At 38.5% G+C, this 14653-nt stretch overlaps 1 protein-coding gene across 1 annotated transcript in view; it reads right to left on the bottom strand.

The window, feature by feature from the left end:
• Nucleotides 1-364: 364 nt before the first annotated feature.
• Nucleotides 365-14653, bottom strand: part of LOC127807570 (probable protein phosphatase 2C 55) — a 28190-nt gene continuing 13901 nt past the window's right edge. Inside the window, 2 exon segments of the mRNA XM_052345534.1 lie at nucleotides 365-945; nucleotides 2889-3176. Of these exon segments, the coding sequence (XP_052201494.1) occupies nucleotides 910-945; nucleotides 2889-3176 (324 nt within the window). The 3' untranslated portion in view covers nucleotides 365-909.

Below are 14653 nucleotides of genomic sequence, written 5' to 3' on the forward strand. Positions count from 1 at the left end.
AAAGAAAATTTTGAATTAGAACATATAATAATGAAGTTAAATTACAAAAATTAAATTCAAAAGTATAATAAAAAAAATTAAATAATTACATAAAAAATATAAAACTATAAAAGTAAAAATATAAATTTGACCGTGAATTAATCCCATTAGATGCCACATTCATCCATATTCATAAGCAACCAACCCCTACTTGACTAGTAGTAGCAGACAACCTTTGGTCAGTTTAGGTTCATTTACAAACAAATTCATTAGTCTGTATTTGCACGTTCAAATCATAATTCAGCATAGTGAGTGTCCGCCTCAGACGCCCAAAAACAAAGGCACGCTCGCTAGTGGACAATCACACAACTCAGACTAGGTGGCCTAGAACCAACATGTCATGTCTTTAACCACTTATTTGTACAATAAAAAATAATCCACGAGGATTATTAGCCAGTAACACAAAAACATTTTCCCTTCAATTTATAAATCAAGCACAAACGTTTTCCACATCAAGTCCAAACAGTAGTAACACAAGCTCCACTGACATTATTATTTGCGAGATCGCGTCACCTTGACAAGTTCCCAAAATAATGAAAAACACCACTAAGTTCTGACCTCTTCCCTCCTAAGATGGAGTTTTGTACAGAATCTATGACGAGCCCACCTCCATGTCTGAAACCTGAAAGATTAAACCTCCTCCATCCTGGCAAAAATGCACATGCATGTTCAGATTCTAATATATACAGCAGCAGTGGTTTGAGGGTGCAAAAGCACGTTGAGCTCATTAGCCAAGGAAAGACCAGAATGGGCACAGGTTAAAATTCCATGGAAATGGCACGGAACATGGCAAGAAACCTGAAATGAACAGCTCGTGCATGGATTGGCAATTTCAGACAAGCATTGCAGGTGGCATGAAGAAGTGAATCTCTAGCTAGAGCCGGTTGCTGAAGGAGAAGACAAATGCTGCATAACAAACACAAACGAGCATTAGAAAGAGTGTCTACAAGAGAAACCCTTCTGCTTCCGCATTTAATATAAGCATATTACTGCTAAAGCAAAATGTCAAAAGATCAGTCCCGCTATCAAAGCATTTATTTCACAGTTTTCATCAGAGTGAAATTTTAACTAGAACCAGGTATTACAACCTTCTGACTCTTTATCTTCAAGTTTCAGGTCTAGTACATGTAATTTAACAATAGTAATTCATGTTGTATATTACGCAACTGCCCAACATAGAATGGATGAGTGCATTAAGACAGATTGGAATCACATTATATAAACATAAAATGTACCACCTCCATGTTAACTAACTATTCTAGTATTCTGTAAGAAATTTTGATTTGATAATAAGCAACATCATGACACTGTCATCCAATCAATCAATGAAGAGGACAGTCAATACAAACATTTGAATAATCAGATTTTCCTCAACATCCTCAGCGCCTCATCCTAGTTGCCATCATCATATTCAGAAAACTAACATAAGAATGCATCATCATGGGAATAAAAATAGCAGCGTCATTATAATAAAAAGACATCTAACCTGCAGTCATATTTTCATAAACAGAGAATACCAACTGCAGAAAGTATGATAGCAGTTGGGGTAAGTTCAAATAAAGGGGATTTGATGTTAGGAGAAGTCTAGGTTAGCTTTCAATACTAGAATCAAACCCACACCTTAGGAATGGAATAGTTATTGTAGGAAAGGTTGTAAAATTCACTGTAAACGCTCATACAAGGAGTGGGGGCCCTCTTTCTTCTCCCATTATCCACCTTTACCATACACCATCTAATCCTGCTCAGACATTATGCTTTTTGTCATTATCTATATTTTCACTTTAACAAATAGGAAAGCAAACCCACCCCCCCCCCCCCCAAAAAAAAAAAAAAAAAAAAACCAGCCGGGGCCACAAAAACAAAATTGAAAAAAAAAAAAAAAAACAGTTTTTGAAAATGGAACCATCAAACCAACAGAAAAGGCACTCATTACACATAGGGCACACGTAGTGACTGAATTAAAGCTAAAAAAATTGAAGGGGATTACATCAAAGAGAATAAAATCGACTAATTGATATCAAATAATGAAAAGCACATTAAATTCATAAAAATGGAGAACCTGTTTAACCCAATATTAAGAAGTCGTTCATTTTAAAGTATATCAAACTACAATAATAAGAAGTTAACAACAAGAGTCACAAAACTTGATCCTACTATTTAAAATATAAAACTACTGAGAAAAAAAATTGGTAATCCATCATAAAGATACCATGAAATCTACAATGATAATGTAAACATTATTTATCACACAAAAAGATTAATTATTTTAGTTAAGAGTTATGACTGAGTTCAAATATGTTTGTTCCTGTCATAGGTTTTACCCAAAAAAGATTTCTAACTCCACTAATAGAAATTGCACTTCCTGAGATTTTGTATTGATATTTGATGATTGCACTAATGACTGTGCCTCTATATAGCTGCTTTAAGATCATAATGCACAAATAAACACATCATTGAATCCATTGTCACTGGTCTATGCATCAACCAACTTCACATATCATAATTGGAAAGTCCGAATATAGTAACAATTCCAAGGTGCCACTTGATCGCATGGAATGGAGGTGGAGGGAATGGAAAAGGAGGAAAAGTGTGTTTGGTGCAACTTTGAAATGGAATTGTCTATTCCCTAGGGAATACTCTATAATATTATGTATCAAAAGTACAAAAAGTCCAAGAAAGCAAAAAAATATACATGCCACAACCTAGATAACCAGATATATTGTATCATGCTTCATGTTAACCAGGTATATATGAGTGAACATACAAATAGTTACCTATAATACATGGCACACAATCCACAATCACGCACGCACACACACACAGAGAGAGAGACAGACAGACAGACATACGCTGGTGCTAGTAATATAGGAAACAACGACAGTGATGTCATCCAACTTGCCACCATAATAACGGAATCCAGCATCTTGGGCAGCAGTGGAGAAAGGTGTCTGCCGGTTTTTATCCTGTGCTCTTTGGCGTGCCAGTGCTGCTATCTTCTGAGCTGTAACCTGAGGACCCAAGCCAGCTCTCACAGCATGAACCACCACCGCAGTAACCTCATTGTTGTACAAATTGTCAAAGAGCCCATCAGTGCCGGCAATCACAACATCTCCAGGAGCTACAGGAATAGTAAACACCTGTAACAAAAGCACGTCATGGTTGTCTATCAGTTCCACATCAGAACAGGTAAATCTAGATAATTACTTCTTTTGGTTTGCATCAATAACTAAAATTGTTTCTAAAACTAAAATTACTCATCAGACATGATTTACCAGTTCTTATATAGAATGAACGTGTTCATGAAAAAGCCACCAGCCAGTTTCATCATAAAGGAATAAGCAAAAAGTTAATCAGGAAGAAGATCCAATGACAAGCAATAAATTTGCAAGGTCATTATATCCATATATCATGATTAAAGGTTTCCTATCAATTTTCTCTCCCTCTTATGCTACAAGACTTAATCCAACAAGTTTCCCCCTAAAACTAAATTCCTGGCCTCGTGCCTATCCCACATCATGGTGTGGATGTCATGAACCTAGGGTTCATAACAGGTTTAAGAAGTAATTGGGGAGGATTGAGAGTGTTAATGGGAATCGGAAGGATCCGATTGAAGTAAAATCAAGAACATAATGATGGGAGAGGGAAATTGGACAGAAATGGAGAAGAATTTAGAGAGAGATGAGGGAGAGCACTAGATAGAATTAGAATTTCATTTAATCAATTCAAGTATAATCCCCTTCTCTTACAGTAGCCCTTTTATAGGTAAATTTGACTACTAACTGAATCATAACAGCACCCATGTGCTCCTAACAAATTGCAAATATCTCCTAACAAACTATTATAAGCCTATTACAATATTGCCCTTCTATTGTTCCTAAGATTATGACAATTCCCTTGCCTTAAAAGGTTTCTTTTCCCCAAAAAACTTATTATTCCTTAGCCGTTGTTTCTTGAACCAATTCCCATTCTCACTGTGTGTTTAATTTCTTTTGCCCTCTTTCTCCTTCTAGGCACATTCCTCCTTGCCTTTGCGTTCCTTCTCTTTTGCTTTTCCTGCACTCGTAACATGTCTTCGCAGATCTCCATAGTTGTTCCAAATGGTTGCCACACCTCCAAGAAGACAGCCTTTAAGCTATGCATGTCAGCCTCTTCATCGATTCTTGGCCACCCCTCCTCAATTTCCAATGCAATATAAAAATAAGTACCAACTTGGCTAGTGCGATCTAAAGAAAGTCCAACCATTTTGGTAGAATCGGGATCCTCATCCAAATTTTCAACTTCTTGCTCTTGCAAAATGTGGTATGCACGAATCTTTTTATCCAATTTCCTTTCCTCTTCGAGACCTTGCACTACCCTTGACAATTTTACTTCAGTTCCAGCACTCTCTTCCTTAATATTGACTAGATTTCCAATTGGAACCTCCTGATTCCATACAAACAATTTAGCAACTCCTCCTTCCTTGTGTTAGTTGGAAATCCCCTCTATATGAACTTCTCTTTCAACAATATCAGATTGTCCCATTGCCTTTGCTGCCCTATCAATCTGTTCACTACAAATTCCCTTTGGATAATGCCATTCACCATTAATATCATCTTTGATGTTGCACTTCTCCTTCGGCCGCTCCATTTTTAGAAATTCCTTCTTGTTAAAACTCCCGTGATAATCATCGAAGAATTCAGCAAAGAAACTATAGTGATACTTCTTAGTTAGTATCATCCCAAACTCCTGTAGTTGTTCGTGTAACATACGACTGAATTCTTTGCACGTTCTGTTGTATCATTTGTATTAGATTAGAATAGATGAAATCGGTATCATTGTATTGCTGCATGTTTCTTTACTGTTGTAGAGTTAGAATTAATATCACTTTTAGAAGGTATGTTTTTAGAAGGGCAACTGACCAAGTTAGTTTGTTTCGGTCAGTTGGGCAGTTAGTTAAAGTCTTGTAACCCACGCCCCTATATCTTATAAATAGGGATCGTGGGATAGGAGTATGAAAGCGAGAATCAGTGCGCCTCATCGGTGAAGGTTGATTCTGGTTTTCTAACTTGTAGTTAGGATTGAGTGCAAGAGGTAGAGAGTGGTTGGGGATAACTTATATTCTCTAGAATCCTGTTAGCTTTAAGAGCATATGGGCTAGGTAGGATTCGGGTTCTCATTGTAATCATCCTATGGTTGTTTCAAGATAGTGGATTAAGAGGCCCCAAGCAGTCTGGATGTAGGTCTTGTTCCCAAGACCGAACTAGGATAAATTTTGTGTGTGTTCTTGCTGTTTTAGTTTTCTTATTTCTTTTGGTGTATATATTGCTTATGTTATCTGGTGTACAAGTGCCCTAGGAGAGCTATTCGAGTTGAGAGAATCTGTGGAGTGACGTGATCTACTCTAACAACGTGGTATTAGAGCCAAGAAGTCTTCTTCGGCGATCAAGACTTTCAAGAAACTCAAGGAATCTAACTCAAACACCAGAAAGCATCATGGCGCCAACCGCCTCAAGGTTTGACATTGATAAATTCGATGGATCAAATGATTTCGGCCTATGGAGGATAAAGATGGAAGCTCTTCTCTGCAGGGACTTGAGGAAGCACTAGAACAAAAAGTCAAGACAGTAGACAAATCTACTGGGAAAGAAGCATCGATGGTGACTGAAGAACAAGAAAAGGCCCGAAAAGAAATCAACAAAAAGGCTTACAGTATTCTGATCTTAAGCTTGGGAGATAAGGTACTTCGAGAGGTATCAAAGTGGAAGACAGCGGCAGAAATTTGGAAGGAATTTGAAGATCTCTACCTCCAAAGGACGTTGTTCAGTCATCTCTTCTTAAAGGATAGGTTTTTATAATTTCAAAATGCAAGAATCCCAGAAATTGCATGAGCATATAGATGATTTTAATAAGTTGTGCCTAAACTTAGAGAACATAGGAGTGAAATATGAAGAGGAGGATAAAGCTTTAGTCCTGTTATACCCTCTGCCTAAGTCCTATGAGAATTTTGTAGACATCCTTCAACATGGCAAAGATAAGCTCACATTAGAAGATGTCATAGGTGCATTAAATTCCAAAGAACTTAGGTTCAAGATGAATGATAAATCTTCTTCTGGGGATGCCTTATCAGTTAGGTCAACAAGCATTAAGAAAGATCAGAAAAATAGGGGTAAATCAAGGTCTAAGTCTAGAAATGGGAAAGGCCTGATAAAATATTATTATTGCCAGCAAGAAGGCCACATTAAAAGACTTTGCCCAAAAAGAAAGGACTTAGCGGATAAAGAAAATTCAAGAGGAGCCGCCAACTATTGTGACTCCGGTTATGATAGTTCGAAAGCCTTAATTGTAAGTGAATGTTCAAATAGCCTAGAGTGGGTCCTAGACTCTGGCTGCTCTTTTCACATGACCCCAAAAAAACAGTGGTTGCAAAACTTTAAGGAAATCAATGGTGGAAAGGTCTTGCTTGGAAATGACCATGAATGTAAGGTTCAAGGGGTAGGAGATAATAGATTAAAGCTTCATGATGGCTCCTTAAGAACCCTCACATCAGTGAGATATGTACTTGACTTGAAGAGAAACCTGATTTCTCTCGGAGAGCTAGATAGGAATGGTTTTAAGTTCAAAGGTGAGGGTGGATCTGTCCAGATTTCAAAGGGGTCTTTAATATATATGAGGGTTGTTTTACAAGATGGAATCTACCTATTGCAGGACAACACTTTATGTGGTGAAGTAGCAGCTATTAGCATTAATTCTAGATCCAAAGCAAGTCTGTGACACTTAAGAATGTCACATATAAGTAAGCAAGGGCTCAAGGAACTTACAAATCAGGGTATTCTGGATTTAGGGCAATCTCTAGAATTAAATAAATGTGAATCCTGCATTTTAGGTAAGGCATCCAAAGTAAAATTCAACAAAACAGCAATCCATTCATCAAAAGCACCCCTAGATTACATACATTCAGACTTATGAGGTCCAGCCCAAATAGAAACACACCCCTAGATTACATACATTCAGACTTATGGGGTCCAGCCCAAATAGAAACCCATGGGGCTCTCGATACTTCCTATCAATCATAGATGATTTCTCAAGAATGTTGTGGATATATGTTCTAAAATCAAAAGATAACACTTTTGAAACATTTAGGACATGGAAGAGTATGGTAGAGAACCAAAAGGGCAGGTCGGTTAAGGTAATAAGAACTGATAATGGGTTGGAATTTTGTAATAGAGAGTTTGACCAAATGTGTAAAGATGGTGGCATCATTAGACACCTTACAGCTCCCGGTAATCCCAAGCAAAATGGGGTTGCCGAGAGTGTTATCCTAGGACTAAGCGGAATGACCCTTGGATGATATATGCCTCTCTCAACTCTCTCAAATCCACCCAGCGATAATAGAAATTGAAACAGAAAATATAAGCAATCAAAAACATAATGAAAATAAGAACAAGAAACAATCAAACCACAAGCAATAGGCGCAGATTTATCCTAGTTCGAAAAGCCTTTGACAATCCTACATCTAGCCTTCAAACACCCCTTCAAGCAGTCTTTATTTCCAGACAGAAGATCAGTACATTATAGCCCTCATAGCCCACAAACCCTGAGTACAACACCACACTGTTTCCCCAAGAAAAAACCCAAGACTTGCAGACAATCTTCCTTTCTTAAACAATGCCTTGCACTCATAATACAAAAGACTAGAGTACTCATAGAATGATTCTTTTTCAACAAGCGCCTTGCCCTCTTATTTATAGAGGAGGCGGAGGCGGACACACTTAGGCAACTAACTAACTTAGGGAAATTACATATTAACCCCAACAAAATATACTAATTACACTTAACCCCTAGCTGCCTAATTTCTTCAGCTAAGACTACTCCTTCATGCTCCTTCTGGATCTGCTATCTTTTAGGACAAAACTCGAGGCAAACTTCAACAATTCTCCACCATTTGCCTTGAGTTCTTCACCCGATAGCCAACTCATGCTTTCTCCATGGATGATGGACAAACCTGATCATATCAAACACAAAAACATCAAAGAAAACAAATCAATGCTATAAAACATAACAATGGACCACCCTTTTGATAAAATTCCAACTGCAATAAATAAACCTGCAACTCTCATTAGATATTATCCTCCTCAAGGGACTTCTTAATGAATATATTCCTAACATCAATATGATTGGTCTCTACATGGTGTCTACCTACACTCCACCATAAACCAAATCCATACTCAATGTTACTCATTAATCCAAAGAGTCCAAACAATTTGTACAGCATCACAATAACAGTGTACCCTTACCCGGATTGGCCTTAACTTTGCTAGACTTCCTCCTAGCTCCCAAAACTGGACTTTTAGGATTTACCACTGACTTTCTCTTATGTTTGTTTCAAACTTTGAGAACTGCTCAACTCTCTTGAGACTCTTCTAACTATCAGTCTACCAAGATATGCTTAAGATTTGGGTAATCCTAGGCTTCCATAAGCCATCCATTTCTATTCCAACCTCTATGCCTTATCTTTCCAGCTTCTCCTCCTTCCAACAATCTCAAACACTGAACTAAAACCTCAGCTACACCTTGAGACTCCTATTGGATAACTATCATTTAAGCTGCCTTACTTTTCCTAGGCATACCATTGAAATTGACACAGCTTCCTCATGCACTCAATCTACCCTTTGGACTATCATAATCTTATATCTTACCTAGGGAAATATAATCACACCTAGAGAGACCCTCTAAGCAACCACTCATTGCTTGCCTTTCCCTCTAGCCTATTATCCCTTGGCTACACTATAAGATCACTTTTCCCTTAGCTTTCCATGGATACTAGCTGATTAGTAACACCTATTTGATCCAAATTAAGCCTTCATGTGCTGCTATAACGAATGGCCATGTCTAGCCATTTCTCTAGACTTTTCCCATTTCCCAGCACTTCCTTAATTTACAAATAAACACTACAACAGCACTCGCACTCCACCCCTTTAACCTAAGGGATATTCCATTTAAGTCCAAGATAATTTTCTCCCCAAATTTACATGGCTCCATGCCATTCATTTGGACATGAGTGCAGCCCTCTTTTTTTTATACAAGGGGCTCTATATCCCAGCCTATCCTTAGCACTCAAACCTGAGCCTAAGCATCTTATAAACCCAAATTTCCATACCTCACTGGAAACTAACTTAAGACCTATCACTACCCATCATAGGCAGCACTCTAAACCTTCTATTCCCTTGCTCATTTCCTGCAAGATGATTCTCCTTCCCTTTCCTTGCTTAATCTGGACTTTTGATCAATAATGGCTACACCATACAAGGACACACTTGCACACACCCTTTCTCCTCACTGTTTACAAGGACCCTCACTGCAAGAGCCAAAGCTATCTTAAACACTAGCTTCCTCCCTCTCACAATCTAGCCCAAGCTTACACAATAAATATGACCAAAACATTTTCCAGATTTCCCTATTGCTATACCCTGGTTCATAGGTTAGTTCCGGACATCCCAAAGGATTCTCCTTGCTGGCCAGCATTCCAAATTTCATCCCTTGGCCTTGGAATCAACTAATTCCATGTCCTATTAGTAGAGTTTTCCCTCATAAGTAAGAACCCTAGCTTTAGGAGACCTAGGTATACCTATTACACAACTCCACACACCTAACCCTTCACACCAGAAGCAATTTTCAGCAAACTTTCTAAATTCCAGCAAGTTCATATACGCTTGGGAATTCCTTAAGAACACACCATCTTCAATAGGTTTACCTCACCTAGCTCCATCATGAGACAAGGCCTACATAGGTCCCCTTAGATCCTAGAAACTGATTTCTAATGGGCTTGATACTTCTCTTGATTATTGCCTACTAACACCTTATCACCTACCATGACTATAAATTGAAAAAACCATTTCCTATGATAAGTCCACCCTAAACCTAAAAACTATGCTATATTTCCAGCATTTCTAGACACTTATAGGGCATCTGCACTATCATAGTCAGCCTCACACACAGATGAAGAAATTCTAGGGTTTTTCTCTAGGAGTTCACTCTTTCTTTTGGGACAATTCTTCTTAATATGTCCCTCATCATGGCAGTGATAGCATCTTATCATTTTCTTGTCATTCCTAGACTTTGACCTAGACCTACCCTTAAATTTAGGGTCCCTGTTTTCTGGTCTACTCCCAACTGTAAGAGCATCATGTATAGAGTTCTTTCCTTCAACCTTATGTTGTAATTCCTTGGAACTCAAGGCTCCGATCACATCATCTACAGACAACTTGTCTCTACCATGTTTTAAGATGTCAACAAAGATTTCATATGACTTTGGTAGAGAGTGCAATAAGACTAAGGCCTTATCCTCATCATCATATTTGATGTCTATGTTCTCAAAATCCAAACATAACTTGTTAAACTCATCTATGTGCTTTTGCAGTTTCTTACCTTCATCCATTCTAAAGGAGAAAAATTTGGTTTTCAAATATAACCTAGTAGACAGGGTTTTAGTCAAGTAAAGGGTCTCCAATCTTTTCCAAAGGTCTGATCCCGTGGTCATTTTGGCCACTTCCCTCAAGACTGTCCCCTAAACTTAAAATCAAGGTGTTAAAGCTTTCTTGTCAATATCATTCTTTTCTTTTGATTTTTCCTTTTTCTGTTCTTTAGTGGAGGTTTCAAGCAGTTTTTCTTCCTCATCTAAAGCCTCTTCTAGTCCTAGATTCCCTAGTAATGCCCTTATTTTCATCCTCCAAAGGCCGAAATCATTCTGACCATCAAACTTCTCAATATCATACCTAGATGCAACCATTATGACACTGTTCTATGATAGAGAATTCAAAACAAATGAAATCTTGAAGGTTCTTGGACAAATCTTGATCCTAGGGATAGGCTCTGATACCAATTTGTTATCCTAGGACTAAGCAGAATGACCCTTGGATGATATATGCCTCTCTCAACTCTCTCAAATCCACCCAGCGATAATAGAAATTGAAACAGAAAATATAAGCAATCAAAAACATAATGAAAATAAGAACAAGAAACAATCAAACCACAAGCAATAGGCGCAGATTTATCCTGGTTCAGAAAGCCTTTGGCAATCCTACATCCAGCCTTCAAACACCCCTTCAAGCAGTCTTTATTTCCAGACAGAAGATCAGTACATCACAACCCTCATAGCCCACAAACCCTGAGTACAACACCACTCTATTTTCCCAAAAAAAAACCCAAGACTTGCAGAGTCACAGACAGTCTTCCTTTCTTGAACAATGCCTTGCACTCATAATACAAAAGACTAGAGTACTCATAGAATGATTCTTTTTCAGCAAGCGCCTTGCCCTCTTATTTATAGAGGAGGCAGAGGCGGACATACTTACGCAACTAACTAACTTAGGGAAATTACATATTAACCCCAACAAAATGTACTAATTACACTTAACCCCAAAACTTGAGGCAAACTTCAACAGAGAGGATGAATAGAACTCTCTTAGAAAGGGTAAGATGCATGTTGTTTCATGCACAATTACCCAAGACTTTTTGGGGGAAAGCGGTTACTGCTGCAACCCATGTCCTTAACAGAACACCCTCAAAGGCTATCAGCCTTCAAACCCCTTATGAAAAATAGACCAATCATAAACCAAGCTTAGCCCATCTTAGAGCATTCGGTTGCCTAGCCTATGCTCATATAAAGCAATGTAAACTAGAGCCTAGGGCTAAGAAATGCTTGTTTATTGGTTACTCATCAGGTGTTAAAGGCTACAAGCTATGAAACTTAGAATCAGATGGACCAAGGATCATAGTTTCTAGAGATGTAACATTTGATGAAGAATCTACCATAAAATCAAGTTCTTATGAATCCCAACCTAATCAGGAAGAACCTTGAGAATCAGTTCAAGTGAAGATTCCTGATGCAACCCAAAAACTGACTCAAGATGTCTCAGAATCCGAGCATGAAATCCCTGATCCTGAACCTCTAAGTGACCATGACCGAGATCAAGGATCTTCCCAAATGGAAGAGGAAGAAGATGACAGTGACGCAAATTCAAACCTGAGAGATCTCCCTAATCCTGATAAGTATAACGTGGCAAGAGATAGGCAGCCTAGATCCCGTAGGCCTCCCCAAAGGTATGGTTTCTCAGACCTGGTAGCTTATGCATTCAATAATGCAGGATAATCCATAGAAGAGGAGCCCCTCACCTATGAAGAGGCAATGACCTCAAAGGATGCAAATAAGTGGCTGGAAACCATGCAATCTGAAATTGCATCTCTTAAGAAGAATCACACCTGGGAATTGGTCGAAAAACCAAGAGGACAGCATGTGGTAGGCTGCAAATGGTTGTATAAAATTAAAGAGGGTGCATGAGAGAATTATAAACCTAGGTTTAAGGCAAGACTGGTGGCTAGGGGTTTCACTCAAGTGCCAGGAGTTGATTTCAATGAAGTGTTCTCTCCAGTTGTGAGACACACTTCCATAAGAATTCTCTTAGCCATCACTGCTCAATTAGAATTATATCTTGAGCAAATGAATGTAACAACCGCCTTTCTTCATGGGGACTTAGAGGAGAGGATTTTGATGGATCAACCGAAAGGTTTTGAAGCTAAGGGAAAGATGGAGAAGGTATGCTTGCTTTGAAAGTCCTTGTATGGACTTAAGCAATCTCCAAGGCAATGGTACCGAAAATTTGATTCGGTCATGTTAGGCCAAGGGTATTTTAGAAGCTTCTATGATTGTTGTATCTATTTTAAAACATCTCTTCTAGAATTTCTATATATTTATTGTTCTATGTAGATGACATGCTTATAGCAAGTCAGTCCACACAAGAAATTCAGCTCCTCAAGGAAAATTGAGGGTTGAATTCAAAATGAAGGAGCTAGGAGAAGCTAGAAAAATTCTAGGGATGGAAATCTCAAGAGATAAGCATCATGGGAAGATATATCTTTCTTAGAAATCCTACTTAGGAAAGTTGTTAATTAGATTCGGAATGGCTGAGGCAAAGGTAGTCAGTTTGCCATTTGCTACTCACTTCAAGTTATCTTTAGACCAATCCCCAAAAGATGAAGAAGAGAAGAGGGAAATGGATCATATCTGATGCGGTCACCAATCAAGACCCGACCCAAAGCCGACCTGACCAAATATTAGATGGATTTGGATTGGCCAAATACTATAAATATGCCTAGGATCTAGAGTTTGTAATCAAGTTTTTCTCAATCAAATTTTAGCAACCTATTTGGGTTTTCTTAGCAAAACAGTCTTGTTTTTGTGTCTTCTTGAAAGCCAAGCTTCGGCCATTGAAGTTTACTCTTTCAAGGGTTTATTTTGGTGTGTTTTTTCACACACGCGCTACACGCTAAGTCAATATCCCTTATTCGAGTGCAATAGGCAACATCATGTATAGCATGGTGTGCACCCGACCCAGCTTAGCTCATGGAATGAGTGTTATAAGTCGGTTTATGTCAAATCCAGGAAAAGCCCACTAGATGGCAATAAAATGGATGTTCAGATACATTAAAGGGTGTATAAACAATGCTTTATCCTATGGTGGAGCTAAATTAGGAGAGGAAGCTAGCATCCTAGGATACTCGGATGCTGTCTATGCTGCCGACATATACAAAAGGAAATCCACAACCGGCTATGTCTTTAGGCTGTGGAACTCTACAATTAGTTGGAAGTCAGGCTTGCAACATGTGGTAGCATTGTCCACTACCGAGGCAGAATACATAGCTGTTTTTTATGCAATTAAGGAAGCTATGTGGCTTAAGGGTCTAGTTAGCGAGCTCCTAGAGGTAGAAGTCAAGGCAACTTTGATGTGCTATAGTCGAAGTGCCATTCACTTATCCGAAAACCAAGCCCATCATGAAAGGACTAAGCATATAGATGTAAAACATCATTTTATAAGACAAATTGTTGAAGACAAAACTGTTTTTCTAACCAAGATTACAAGGGAAGACAATGCAGCAGATATGTTTACAAAACCAGTGCCATCATCAAAGCTGAAGCATTGCATGAGGATTCTGCAAATTGATCCAGGAGGAAATTGAAGAGTGCAAGGCCAAGATGAACTCTAATCAAAGTACAAATGGGTGGAGAATTTGTTGTGTCATTTGTATTAGATTAGAATAGATGAAATCGGTATCATTGTATTGCTGCATGTTTCTTTACTGTTGTAGAGTTAGAATTAATATCACTTCTAGAAGGTATGTTTCTAGAAGGGCAGCTGACCAAGTTAGATTGTTTCAGTTAGTTGGGCAGTTAGTTAAAGTCTTGTAACCCACGCCTCTATATCTTATAAATAGGGATCGTGGGGTAGGAGTATGGAGGCGAGAATCAGTGCGCCTCATCAGTGAAGGTTGATTCTAGTTTTCTATCTTGTAGTTGGGATTGAGTGCGAGAGGTAGAGAGTGGCAGGGGATAGCTTGTATTCTCTAGAATCTTGTTAGCTTTCAGAGCATATGGGCTAGGTAAGATTCGGGTTCTCGTTGTAATCATCCTATGGTTGTTTCAAGATAGTGGATTAAGAGACGCCAAGCAGTCTGGATGTAGGTCTTGTTCCCAAGACCGAACCAGGATAAATTATGTGTGTGTTCTTGCTATTTTAGTTTTCTTATTTCTTGTGGTGTTTATATTGCTTATGTTATCTGGTGTACGAGTGCCTAAGGAGAG

The sequence above is a fragment of the Diospyros lotus genome, chromosome 8 (genome assembly GCF_014633365.1).
Source record: "Diospyros lotus cultivar Yz01 chromosome 8, ASM1463336v1, whole genome shotgun sequence".
Lineage (NCBI taxonomy): Eukaryota > Viridiplantae > Streptophyta > Magnoliopsida > Ericales > Ebenaceae > Diospyros > Diospyros lotus.